Source organism: Ipomoea triloba, chromosome 5, assembly GCF_003576645.1.
Source record: "Ipomoea triloba cultivar NCNSP0323 chromosome 5, ASM357664v1".
In the NCBI taxonomy this organism is placed as follows: domain Eukaryota; kingdom Viridiplantae; phylum Streptophyta; class Magnoliopsida; order Solanales; family Convolvulaceae; genus Ipomoea; species Ipomoea triloba.
In genome coordinates, this window is record NC_044920.1 from 19,322,848 (window position 1) to 19,335,908 (window position 13,061).

The 13,061-nt window shown below is 33.2% G+C and overlaps 1 protein-coding gene across 1 annotated transcript; it reads right to left on the reverse strand.

The window, feature by feature from the left end:
• Nucleotides 1–511: 511 nt before the first annotated feature.
• LOC116019890 (translation initiation factor eIF-2B subunit epsilon-like) lies at nt 512–11,442 on the reverse strand. Its single transcript, XM_031260255.1, has 15 exons — nt 11,246–11,442; nt 10,895–11,125; nt 9,435–9,749; nt 7,946–8,053; nt 7,138–7,327; nt 6,664–6,926; nt 6,107–6,218; nt 5,445–5,524; nt 4,546–4,803; nt 4,397–4,473; nt 3,279–3,370; nt 2,390–2,472; nt 1,925–1,996; nt 1,357–1,482; nt 512–995 (listed from the first exon to the last, which is right to left on the reverse strand). The coding sequence occupies exons 1-15, from the start codon at nt 11,381–11,383 to the stop codon at nt 954–956; spliced, it is 2,187 nt and encodes a 728-aa protein (XP_031116115.1). The 5' UTR covers nt 11,384–11,442; the 3' UTR covers nt 512–953.
• Nucleotides 11,443–13,061: the final 1,619 nt, after the last annotated feature.

Consider the following 13,061-nt stretch of genomic DNA (forward strand, 5'->3'; position numbering starts at 1 on the left):
TACTCGGGTGGTGTCAACGACTTTTGAACTAGAGTATGCCTTCGTTATGTTTGACCAAATTACTATTGACAGTAAAGAAGCTTGGAGTGCTCCTGTCAACTTCAGCTTCACATTTGTGAAACAATCTGCAATTCAAGTTTTCGATAATATTGTTAGGAAATTTGTTTCTATGTCTGGCTGTAAAGAATGTTTGTCCATTCCATTAATCTTTCTTGTAAACGTTTCCGCTTATGATTCAATGAATTAGTCTCGAGAGATTATTATCAAAATAAAAAATTGGTCATAAGAAAAAAAATGTAGAGTACAATTAAAAAGAACGTGTAAAATATATAACACAAACGATAAACATTTGATACAACCTATCCTACAGTCATAATTTTCATTCTAGTTAAAAACTAATTGACTCATTAAAATTTAGATTTTAGAGACATGTAAGAAAATGATCATTCAAATATCGCCTGCAGAAATATATTCTTAGAAGTCTCAATGAGAAGACTTTTGGCATCAATCACACTTAAAACTGGTAAAATAAATCTATTGAACATTATGTATACCTTCGTACAGGTAGCTATAGCTTATTAGCTTATCTAGTAAAAAAAATCATTTTCAACCAGAGAAACACCTGACCAAATTGGGCTTCCAGACAATAGAAAATATAAACGATAATACAACAGCAACTCAGCAAGTAAACTGAAAGCTACAAAAAGGCATGTGGGAGTTTTAATGAAAGATATACTATGCTAAAGCATACAGTACAAGGAAAAGGGTTTCAAGTGAAAAATTGGTTCTACGGTTTGTATGATCTCTCAAAGGCATGCTCGTCTACAAGTCTTTGAAGTCAGCTGGCATTGTAGATAATAATAGATCACTCTGATTCTGATATCACTATGATTCATGCATTCCATTTTGTAAAATGCTTGTCTAAAGGGACCATCTTAATCTTAACAAAAATCTCAATCCTCCTCTTCAGACTCTTCAGGTGCTTCTTTGAGCCACTGCAACGTTATTAAATTTGGACATGATTATGCAATTTAAAAAGCAGAGTACCTTAATGAAAGAGGCATGCTCTGATGCTCATAACATGGGATGTTCTCTCGTCCTACATTTTTTGTTTTCTTTTTCCAATACGTGTTAAGTACGATTTCATGGTTTTTCAAACTTCTCGAATGTAAAATGTTATTTATCCTTAAAAAAAATGCCACTATCAGGCATCCCTCCAACAGAACTCTTCTAGGAACCCACAGTGGTTGGTCAAGATGACTATTGACAGGTGAGATGTCAATGTCACAATTGCTTTACGTTAAACACAGGTGATCTGCATTTTAGCATAACATTTAAAGCACATAATCTACCTACCTGAATAAACTTTTCTGACTGCTTGACAAAAACCTTATCCGATTCCTCTGCTCCTTCCTTCTCAGAAGCCCACTTAAGTATAGCCTCTTCTCGGATAATTTCTATGTCATAAAGAAAATCCAATATCTGGCCAAGGAGTAACAATAACATCATAATTCATAGACTCATAGTACCTAAGAAACAAAATGCTGCACAATGAAAAGCTTTCTGATAGAATAAGTCCATTTTGCCCAGCGATAGTCACAAACTCATCCTGTAATTTTTTGAAGACAATATTGATTCTTAAAAATCTGTGTCACATTAACAGCAACACTTTGCTCATACTAGTGCATCTGAAATTATTTGCTACCTAGGAAATTTAGACTTCTCTTTGGAATATATTTTCTCAAACATCTCATGCTTGTAAAGACATCACAGACTGCATCAAACTCACAATGAAATGAAACATGTCAAGCCTTGAACAAATACAGTACAGTGCAGTAGAAAACTTATAAGATGCAAACTTAGCAGGGCATATTATATTTCTTTGCATAGATGGGGTAAATAACGGCATCAATAGCCAAATTACCTTTTCAAACAAAGGATAATACTCCTTTGCAGATTCCAAGCACAATTCTTCAAATTTCAATATCACTTCAATCTGCAAGGATCCAAGATAATAACAAAAATACCAAACTGAAATGACATAAAAAACTTTTGGATTCTTAATTTCAACCAAGAAACTAAATTCACCCAAAAGCTTGGATTGATAGACCAAACTAACAAAATAAGTACATAACACTGCAGAATAGCTACCCCAATTAAAACCTCCAGCATCATAGCTTTCAAAACACATTTTTATGACCTCTGAAGTAACTATCCAGAAAAAATAAGAAGAAAAAAAACTATGAACTCTAAATGTACCTAGTTTTAAGTGGCACACAATAGCCTGTAGTTTAAAATGGAAGTTACCCAACATCAAAGTAGAAAATGAAAGGAATGGTAACAAATCAACAAAAAAAGATGGAAGCATATATGTAAGATATACACCAACCTCCTCATCAATGCTTGGCAAATAATACTTCAGAAGTTTTGCCCATTTTGTAAATACAGTTGCTACATTTTTTACCAGTTCAACTGTAAGAAAAATAAACAATGTCATCAAATGCGAACATGCCAGATAAGTGCGTCACTGACACAACACTTTTCTAGAGGTAGATGAGCATGTAGATTACTGTGCGCTGTCTATTATATTTTAAAGAACATATTTCACGAACAGATGCAGTTTCAACAAAAAGGATATACAAACATTACAAGAGCAGGAATATTGAAGTGATCTGACATTAGTAAGGACTGTAATCATTGCACAATAAACACATTACGATTGTTTTCTAGTGAGAATTTTGATATGGTTGTTCAAGGGTTATAACAGTAAGTTAAATGCAGTTGTTAATCAGAGAGTTAATAAAGTTCACTTCTATTGCTCACATACACAAAACACAAGGCGTGAATCAATGAGAAGTCATTCTATAAGAAAGAGCAAGGAAAAAGAGCAGAACTGGCACATTTCCCAATACATTGATCATCCAATAAAAACAAAAATAAAGTGTATAAAGAAGTCATAGAAGTCACACATTGTAAATTTGTGAAAGTAGCTTGGATGCACAAACGCACATTTCCATGAATCCTCCAAATCTCAATTTGTTTGTTGGAGCAGAAACCAGGAGACAGACAAATAGTTTAGGGATTTAGGTCCATTATTCAGTAAAAGTTTATTCACTATCCCAAATTTACAAATTTTGGGTTCTTTTTCAACTCCACTTACTGAAAATTCACTTAGGAACTGTATCCTAATTCCTAAATGATAATCACAATGCACAAAATCCTAAAAAGAGACAATTAACAAACAGAAAATTTATAGGGGAACATAGAAAAAGAATTACGAGGTGAACTGTGTGGAGTATCCAATGCATATTTCATAATTGAATAGAACAATGCACCAGCACAATCTTCTGATGCCTTATTGTATGACAACCTGATGAATAAAAGAGAAAACAAAGAAATTAGAGTATAAGACATACTTATTCAATAAAGGGTATGATATAATGTCAAAGGTTTTGGTCAAAAAGGAATCAATTACCCACAATCTAAAAGTATAGCTTATCTACAACTCAATTTAGCTAAGCCTTTCTAAAATTAAAGGCACTCAACTCAGTTAAAGCCTTAATACGCCAAAATTTCAATCATGTTATTATTGATAGTTTATTCTAGATACATGTACAATATATATATATATACACACACACACACACAGGTAAATAGGGGTTCTGCATGTTCTCATAGGGCTACACTTAAATGTTTAACAAATGAAAACATAATATAACAGCAACCAATATAAAGCATAGGTCAAAATTTCACAGTTACTCAGAATATTTCAATTTCTAAGAAACAAAGGAATAAATATTGTTTGGTATCTAAGTATCTAACATATATTAAGAGTGATCTACGTTTTGGTTCAAAGCACATCCAAAATGTCATCCTCAAAAAAATCAAGAAATGACTGAACAAATTTAAGTCATGTATCTTTATGGTGTTCAATGTGTGCCATGGTGGACATAGTGGTGAGTAGTTAACACCATATTTCATTGGCTAAATTATGCCATAATCTAAGAAGTTAACTCTTTATCTCTTTATCTAAACTGAGAAGTCTGAGATATCTTATGATGCCTATCAAGGAAAGCAGTAATAACTGGAGATAGTGTTGATGGAAGGAAATGTCAATTAAATATGAACATTTCTAACAGAAGTAATATTTTCACGAACTTTATGATACTGAACAGTATTACAGAACACATTGTCAATAGTTTGGTTTGGAGGCCCAATCTAAATCTGATTCTGTTCTGGACAATCTAAATCTGCTTGTGTTCTGTACAGTACCTCTAAGGTGCCTTGATTAACGTATTCTCATTATTATTTTTTAAATCAAGCATAAATAAGGAGATAAATTAAACTCAGTGCATTAAAAAATTGATATACCAAACTATAGATAATAAATTAGTACCGTAATGCATTGACTTCTAAGATTACATGGTCATGCTTTACATTTTCTTCTACAGCCCTTCGGAAAGTTGCTTCAACCTGCATAAAGAAATAAAACATTTAATATTATTTCAGAAACACACATCTTTTCAGTATCTTGCAAATACCTACCTCTTTCTCAAAGAATACAGACTCGTCCCTAATATCTTCAGCATCATCAATGGAATCATTAGTCACAGAGTCAAGTTCCAATTCTCCGGAATGTGGAAGAATATTCCCATCTGGATTTGGGACATCCAGTTCATCAGTAAGGGTTTGTGTAATCCCAACAAGCTTATCTGCAGGAATTGGTGCAACTGAATGTTTCCATTCATCATCGAGCCCATACTCACTAACTGACCATATGTACCCAACTCCTCCATTGCCAACCTAAGGAACTTGAATAACTGGTAAGTAAATAAACAACCAACAGATACAAAATCATTTTCATCATAAGTAGCAATACATCCAACTGGGTGGAAAAGCTAATATATAAAAACCAGAGAAAGCAGAAGCATATTGATTATATTAGTAATATTGAGATTCATACATTTCATACTGATACACATGCCTCTATAGGAACATCATGAACCGCATAATGAGCCAAACCTAGGGCTACAATAGGGTTATGCTAAGGTTTTCACCTTTTTTGGTTTTCCTATATTTCAAAATATTTTTTGGGGGGAAAAACGCAGAGAAAAGAATGCTGCCTCCATGCAACCTTATACATCCTGAGTGGGTGCAAAGCTTCTTTTTTTTTTTTAAATAAAAATTTTGTAATTTGATGTGCTTAACTATCAATCATCATAACTACGTCTCTACTTTGAAGATGCTATTAAGATTCCATTAGTATCAAAATCAACTGCTATAGCTCGGAATACACAGTATGAAGTATACCATAAATCTTTAATTTTATTTATTTATTTGGAGAGTGGTGGGGGAGGGGGCAAGAACATTCACAGGTATATTAGTATACTAAACTCGTAACCATGTATTCAACCAGGAAAGAAGAAAAGGGAGTTTTACTCCACCTGAAATGCAGCACACTGTTGCAAGTTCAATGGCTCAGTCCGTGTATCCTCATTCATCTTGTCCGATGTACTAGAAATTGCTACATATGAACAACTTAACTAAGATTTATTTATGTACAAAAGAACAAGCAGATGCATAACTATGCCTCCACAAGACATGGGAGTGTCCAAAAATCACATGAAATAGAAGATCACGATGGGAAATACAAATACCCAAGTTGGGAAGAGATTGGCAAACATAGATGTGAATTTATGTGGCCTAGTTTTGGTACCATACTTTTGTTTTGGAGGTTACTATAATATCCACTCCCTACCCTAGAAAATAAGCTGTTGCTGAACTAAGATCAAGCAAGAACTAGATTAGAACTTTAAAAAGATCTTTCAAGATCTAAAATACAATAAAACCAGATTTACATAGCTAGAGCACACAAACAAGAGGAAAATCAGTCCTCTTTCAGAAGATGCTAAATTCATTCCTTTAATGGTGAAACCATACTTTTAAAAAAAATCATATTCATTTTCTGTAGAAAAGACTTGCAATAGGATCATCTTACACTAGCTATGCCACTCAGTTTAAGAAGCTAAAATACTGCAGTTTATATGACTATGCAAGAAAAAATTTCTAAGGCACTGAGAAAAGTTAAGCAGAACTACTGTGATACCACTGCTGTTGTCAGCATACTCCAGCTCCTCGTCACTATCTTGCTTTATGGGTTGCGGAAGTAAAGACACTTTTGAGTATGCAGGAACAAGAAAATGCTGCCCAACCACAACCTGGATATGATGCCAGGAATGATATGATTCAAAAGGAATGAAGACCAAAATCTCACACTATGAAAGAGATCAACAAATTCATGGCATGAGAAACAAGCAAAGATAGGCACACCACAATGGGCATGTTCTTAAATTCTAGTTACATCAAAAATCATATAACTGTGAGCACAAATGTTAAAATGGAACACTTTATGACATTCAAATCTAGCATTTTTTTTTTATTTTATATACCTGAGGGGATTGGAAGATGGCTATTGAACCAATCAACCAAAGCCTAATGTCTAGGAGATGCTTAGCCTACTAGTACTATCCAGCTAAAACCCAAACCAACGTACCCAAAATCAAGCATGATTATTTTAGTGTGTTTGTTTAGTTTATCCATTCACAAGGGTATGAGACACAACTAATGCGCATAGAATGTATGAAAAACCATCTCTCTAAGTACCTTGAATGACAAAACAACACCAGGATCCAAAACTCCTGCTGACTTCATTATCACTCCATCACATACAATTGCATGCTTTAATTTGCATCCATCTTCAATAGTGACATTGTTCCATATATAGCAACCATCTATTTTAACATGTGATCCAATTATGCAACCTTCCCCAATAACTGAATTTGAAATCTCCGTGTTGTAGCCAATACTAGTGTTATTCCCAATCACAGTAAAAGAGCCAATCTTTGCTGAACGAGACTGTTTCACTTCTGGAAATATTTACATATCGTGGTCAGCAAGATGCCAAATAAAATGGTAAAAACAAATGTTATTTCTACAGTTATGTTCTCATAATGTATGTGCATACATGCATACACACATTTCTGCTTGCCAACTATAATTATGTAAGCCAAACAATTTTTTAACATAATACATTAATGCTCATACAGAAGCAAAAGCATACATTAAGATGTTCCTTACCAGATGCTCGATACACACCCCTCCTTTCAAGTTTAGTTGCAGAATTTCCAAAAAATTGGACATCAGGAACCAAGGGATATGTCCATCTCTGAATGATGTCCTTGCTAACAGTGTCATAACTTTTGAAATTATCAATTCTAGCCGCATAACTTGAGTGAATTTCATGGGTGAAAATTTTATAACCCATAATCTGAGAGCAGGAAAAAAAACATTAGAGATACATTAGAGGGAAAGGAACAATGTCAAAAAGGGACAGAGGGATGGGCTCATTTTAAGTGCATAGTAGAAAGTTCCAACATTAAGCCAGAGCAAGTCCTATCATTCAATATCCAAGGTACCATCGATGTTATATCTTTGGTACATGTACCATACAAACTTGTCAATTTTTAAGTTTCTTACTAAAAAGCCTCAGTCTCCAAGAGTTTCTACTTTTCTTAAGTGTAAGCATGCAATTAATGGGGGAAAAACCATTTGTTTATATTCATTTCCAAAGATTTGTAATCATTTTTTAATGGCTGCAGATAGAGTTTTATGAGAAATCACAGAAAACATTATAGTTATGTTCTACTCAAATGCACCTAAACCAGAGACAAGATAACAGACAAAAAGAAATAAATACCTGATCAACAGACATTCTCTCCATATAAATAGGTGTTCACATGAATAAATAGATTCAAGAGTTTCACCAGTAAAAACATAAAAGAAGGATAATTCCTCTTCAAACTATTTCCTTTTTCAGTTTTCACTTGAGGGAGGATGTACTCAAATTAATACTCTAAGATATATATCATGCATAACTCTTACATACATCATCAAGAAGCAACCCTTTAACAAAATGACGGCGTAGATGCTGATAGTCAAAATTATCGGTGAAAAGACTCAAAACTTCCGGAGAGCATATATCAACATAACAATCCTGCGAAGAAAGAAACACCATGGCAATGAGTACAAAGAATGAGATTTTTTTTCTTTAACTTTGTTGAGCTTCTCAGACAAAGAAAGTTGATGATTTAAAGGTTTTGCAAAAATAAAATGTGTTAAACCAGTGTAGTAAATATGAAGTTTATTGTTCCCAATTATTTTACAAGGGCAAAGACTAAGTTTAACACCAATTAAGTACAAGAAACTAAAATCAGATCCATTTAGGAAGCTATGCTGACCAGAAAAGTAAAAAGATGCTGGAGGTAAAACGAAGTTAAACAATTTGGTGGCATTTGGTTGGGGATTTTTAGGATTCAGATTGAAACCCATTGCTGGTGCTTGTTTTTTTTTTTTTTTAGTATCAGGAAGATAATGGAAGAAGGAATTAAAAACTCTATTCCCCATATTATGTAACAAATCAGAATCAATTCCAGCTTCTGCCTTCTCTCCGATTCCCTTCTCTTCTCCCCCATTCTCCAACCAAGCACAGCTAATCATACCACAGAAGCCATTATACATACACATACATATGTAACATATGGACACACACATGGCATGAGTGGTGGAGCAATAGTGAGGACGGTGCCCCGGCATTGCGAGCTAGCAATTGACAGCCAAGCATTACAACAAGCTTGTCAGGGGTTGAACAGTGTCTCTATGTTAGAAATGCAATAGTGATTGTGTTGGAGATGGAGGAGACACAATTGAGCAAAAACGAAAAAATAAAAAATTATAATTGATTCCACTCCCAAATTTAAATTTAAAAAAAAATTGCTAAAATTCATTCCAGTTCATCATTTTTTTTAATTCAAATTCTTTTATTTGAACCAAATACCCCATTAGAATATTTGAGAAATTGATAATACTATAAGGCATCAGCTAGGCTAGGTTCATTTGCAACCAATTAATATAATTTCACAATGATACAAATATAATGATTGGTTAACATCATTTAAGTAAAAGTAATCAGGACAGGTTAATTTAGGAAGGTAAGTCAACCAGATCAAGAGTTTGTTAGTGACTCTAAAGTCTAAACTTATATGTATAAAATTCAAATAATACTCTAATAATTTCCACCAAGGGGAATGATAAAATGCACATACCATCACCAAAAATATCAATAGCACTAACTAAGCAATGTAAAGTTTCATTTGTCGCTAGAGGATAGAACATGGATAACATATTACACAGCTAATTTACTACCAAAGTTTCCATCTTCTTTTCCCTTTTCAAAGAGAGGTACCACCCACCAGTATGGAAAAGGTTAGACATCAGGACAACAAGCATCAGTCACATGACTAGAACTAGTTAAGAACAATTTACATATAGATAACATATTTAAAGGGCAAAGCAGATAATTGAAGGCCAAAAGCAACCTGTTTGTCATTGTGAAGGGAAATAGAAGGATTATCTGCAAGCAGTCCCTTCTCAAGAGACAGATATCCTTTTGTATCATTTGCCTTGTCCTCATAGTAAAGAAGCTGTTTCGTTTCAGGTTCAATTGCAATAAAAAGCTCCTCAGTTCCCAGACGAGATTGGTGAGTTATTGGTGATGGCTTTGACTGCTTAATGACCATGGTCATCACAGCATTGCTATCCTTTCTTCGCCTTTCCTTGTGTTCCTTCAATGCTTCTGTAAGCGACATGTTGCTAACTGTATCTCCACTAACTAGGACAAAATCTCCGTGTATCTTCAAAAGCACAGGAAAGAAAAAAGAACTTTATATTTAGAAATCACTGGAACAAGAATATAACAGAAGAGAAATTATCTTGGAAATTCATCTAGACATTATAAGTACTGTGTTTACTGTACTTTAAATGAACTTATCAGGTTAAAAAAAAAAAGTACTGTCAAAGAAATAGCAACTCTTCAGTAAGTCAACAATATATTTGTGCTTTTTAACTAATAATTTTTCTCTAGAGAGTAGATAGAGAAAGCACAGATAATAAAGAATGGTTAAAGCACCACCTTTAAGCAATTAAGCAGCATATTAAACTGCAGTATAGTAGCCAGGTTGAGGGAAAAAGGAAAGAAACAAGATGTAAATAGCAAATACCCTTAAATGAAAGAAAGTGGTATAACAATTCATTTGAAAGAGAGAAGACAAATAGAACCTAAGAACTGGGGTTCAGCTGACAATTCAACAGAAGAACTCTTCACTCCAAAAATGCAAAGCATTACTCTAAAAATCAAGTGTGATGGTGCAAATCATATCAACAGAAAAGTTTGTTTTACATGAAGCAATAGAAAATACACTGATACTGAGCAGGACTTGGAATGAAGAAAGGGAAAAAATTCATAAATTTTCTTCCCTCTCACTAAGGAAAAATGTATTAGGTATCAACAGTAGCTTTCTTCCCTCTCAGAATTTCATCTACATCTCAAAGGCCTATATTCACTAACATGCACAATATATTTACCAGGTTAGCTCAGGGGTTCCATTCTGCAACTCAAAGTTCTATTTTCAGTAAATGCAGAGTCAGGGAATTTTAAACAGTCTCCTGCTTCTTCTATTACAGCAAATTCCTAGGAGTACAAACTATAAAGTGCTATAATCGGATCAATACTATTATCTCACTTTCATAACACAGCTTAATTTATTAGCTTCACAATACTCTGTTAGAACAAAAATCATACATTTCCTTCTAAACAAAAGCAAGCATGATCAAAGCAAGAACACAATTCAGTAAAATACAATGAAAGGCATTATTAAGAGCTTAGTACACAAATAGTAGAAAATAGTTAGGCTCCTAAAACTTTCTGCAAAGAAAAACAAACAGATGATCCGGAGCAGAGGAAATTTTAAAATGAAAACTGAAAAAGTCTATCACATACCACATTTCGCTCATATATCAAACGCAAAGCATCCCCAGCACTGATAGCATTATGTGATTCTATAGTGGTGACAACAAAGTTTGGCTGCTCGAACCACTTGGAGTTGTCCAGATAATCTATCACTTGTTTAGAGTGAGCACAGCAGAAAACGAAAACCTCTTCAACCCCAGCAAATTCCAGCCAGGCCAAGGTATAATCAATCATAGGGACATTAACCAACGGTAATAGCACCTTCAATCAAAATCCAATCGCAAAGATTAAAAAAGCACAAGAATTATAAAAAAGTCTAATAATACTTCAACATTTAAAGGAAAAAAAAAAAGTGATATTATATGAGGGAGAGGGTTTTACTTTGGGTCGTTCGAGAGTGATGGGACGGAACTTAGTGGTGAAGCTATCGGCCAACACGATGGCCTGTAAGGGAATACGGGCGAGCTCCTCCTCCACGTCATCGGCTCCGCCTCTACCTCCGCCCTTCTTTGCCACCATTTTACCACCGAAGGAGTCAGAGGGTGAGAGAGAGAGAGAAACCTTCTTGTTCTTCGTAAACCCTTACTCCAGTTTAAGTAAACACGCAGTCACAATTTTTAACTCAGTGTTGGGACAGTAGAATTGTAATTTCATTCCTACCGAATCCATATCCTTATTATATATCTACACTTACAGCCAATAATGTTATACCCTTAATTTCTACATTTATAATAAGAGTGAATAATGTTATACCCTTAATTAAAATTAAAGTTTGGTGTAATAGTCTGCTATAACATATATATTGTAGTGTTCTTCTTATTGTGCAACCTTCAATTAAATTCCTAATATATCTTAATCTTTTATAATTTTACCAAAGTTTTCTGTTAAATATAACAAAAGTTTAACATTAAATTCTTTAGGCAATTTGTTTCTTGCAGTTTTCAAACAAATTGGCAATATTCTATAATAGAATTCCATATATATTCATAACTTAAAATTAGAATATCATTTATAATTTTACCAAATTCTTTCCGTTAACATTAACAGGGTGTTTGGTTGGAGGGAATTACAATTCCTTTTCCACTTAGTTCTCACATAATTCCGAATGCAACTAAATTCATTCGTTGGTTGGAAGGAATTGCAATTCCATGAAATTGCAATTCTCTCATTTTCATGGAATTAGAATCTCATCTTCACTTCTAAATTATATATGTATTATTCTTCGACTTCTCTTTGTGTATATTCATTTAAATCTTTATATGCAACAACTATTCAAAATTTGCATTCTTTATATGCATTGTTTAATTATATACACCAACTTTCATGTATGTTCCTTTGAATTCTTTATATCCAGAACTCTTCAAAATTTGCATTCTTTATATGCAACAACTCTAACAATTTGTGAATTAATTTGTGAATTAATTTGTCAATTAGAAAATAATAATAACAACAACAATGATGGGCATTTTGGACTTTTACTACTTATTACTCCCTCTCAATTCCCATGTATACCAAACATTGGAATTGGAATTCCCAATAATTTTATTCCTGCAAACGAAACACTGGAATTTAAACTTCACTTTATTCTCGCATTATTCTTTTCCCATGGAATTGCACCTAATTCCTTCCCTCCAACCAAACGCCCCGTAAGTTCTTTAGACAATTTGTTTCTTTATTGCAGTTTTCAAACAAATTGGCAATATTCTATAATAGAATTCCGTATAGATTCCTAACTTAAAATTAGAATATTGAAGTCTTAATAGGATTTTATAATATAATTTTGTATAGATTCCTAACTAAATCATTATTCTACCCAAAATAACAGTATATAAACCTCTCCCCTTCTCACTTGTATTCACCCAAAACTAAACCTAACATATTCTGCAACACACCATCTACTTGACATTGTATATGTATGATTGTCAAAATATTTTCATGCTAATTTTATTATTTTTATTTGTACTCATAATGATTAATCGGCGCCTAGTTTTTTTTTTAATATAAATAAAAAAATTTTAAAAAAAATATTTTAAGTGTTAATAATTGTAAAGTGTTTAATATTGTAAATCTTTACACTTTAATAGTTAAATAGTTAATACTTATTAAGTTATTAGTTATTATTTATTAATTATTTGTGCATTACGTATTAGTTTAATTTAGTTATTACTTATTATTTTATTAAGTTATTACTTATTAG

Bases quoted from the DNA above. Each gene is read 5' to 3' on its own strand.
- LOC116019890 (XM_031260255.1), bottom strand. From the start codon at position 11,383: ATGGTGGCAAAGAAGGGCGGAGGTAGAGGCGGAGCCGATGACGTGGAG. The intron at 8,054-9,434 runs GTTGCTTTTGGC...CTTTCTTCGCAG, and splicing joins CCCTTCACAATGACAAACAG to GATTGTTATGTTGATATATG. The intron at 3,371-4,396 runs GTACTAATTTAT...TTTATTCATCAG, and splicing joins TTAGAAGTCAATGCATTACG to GTTGTCATACAATAAGGCAT.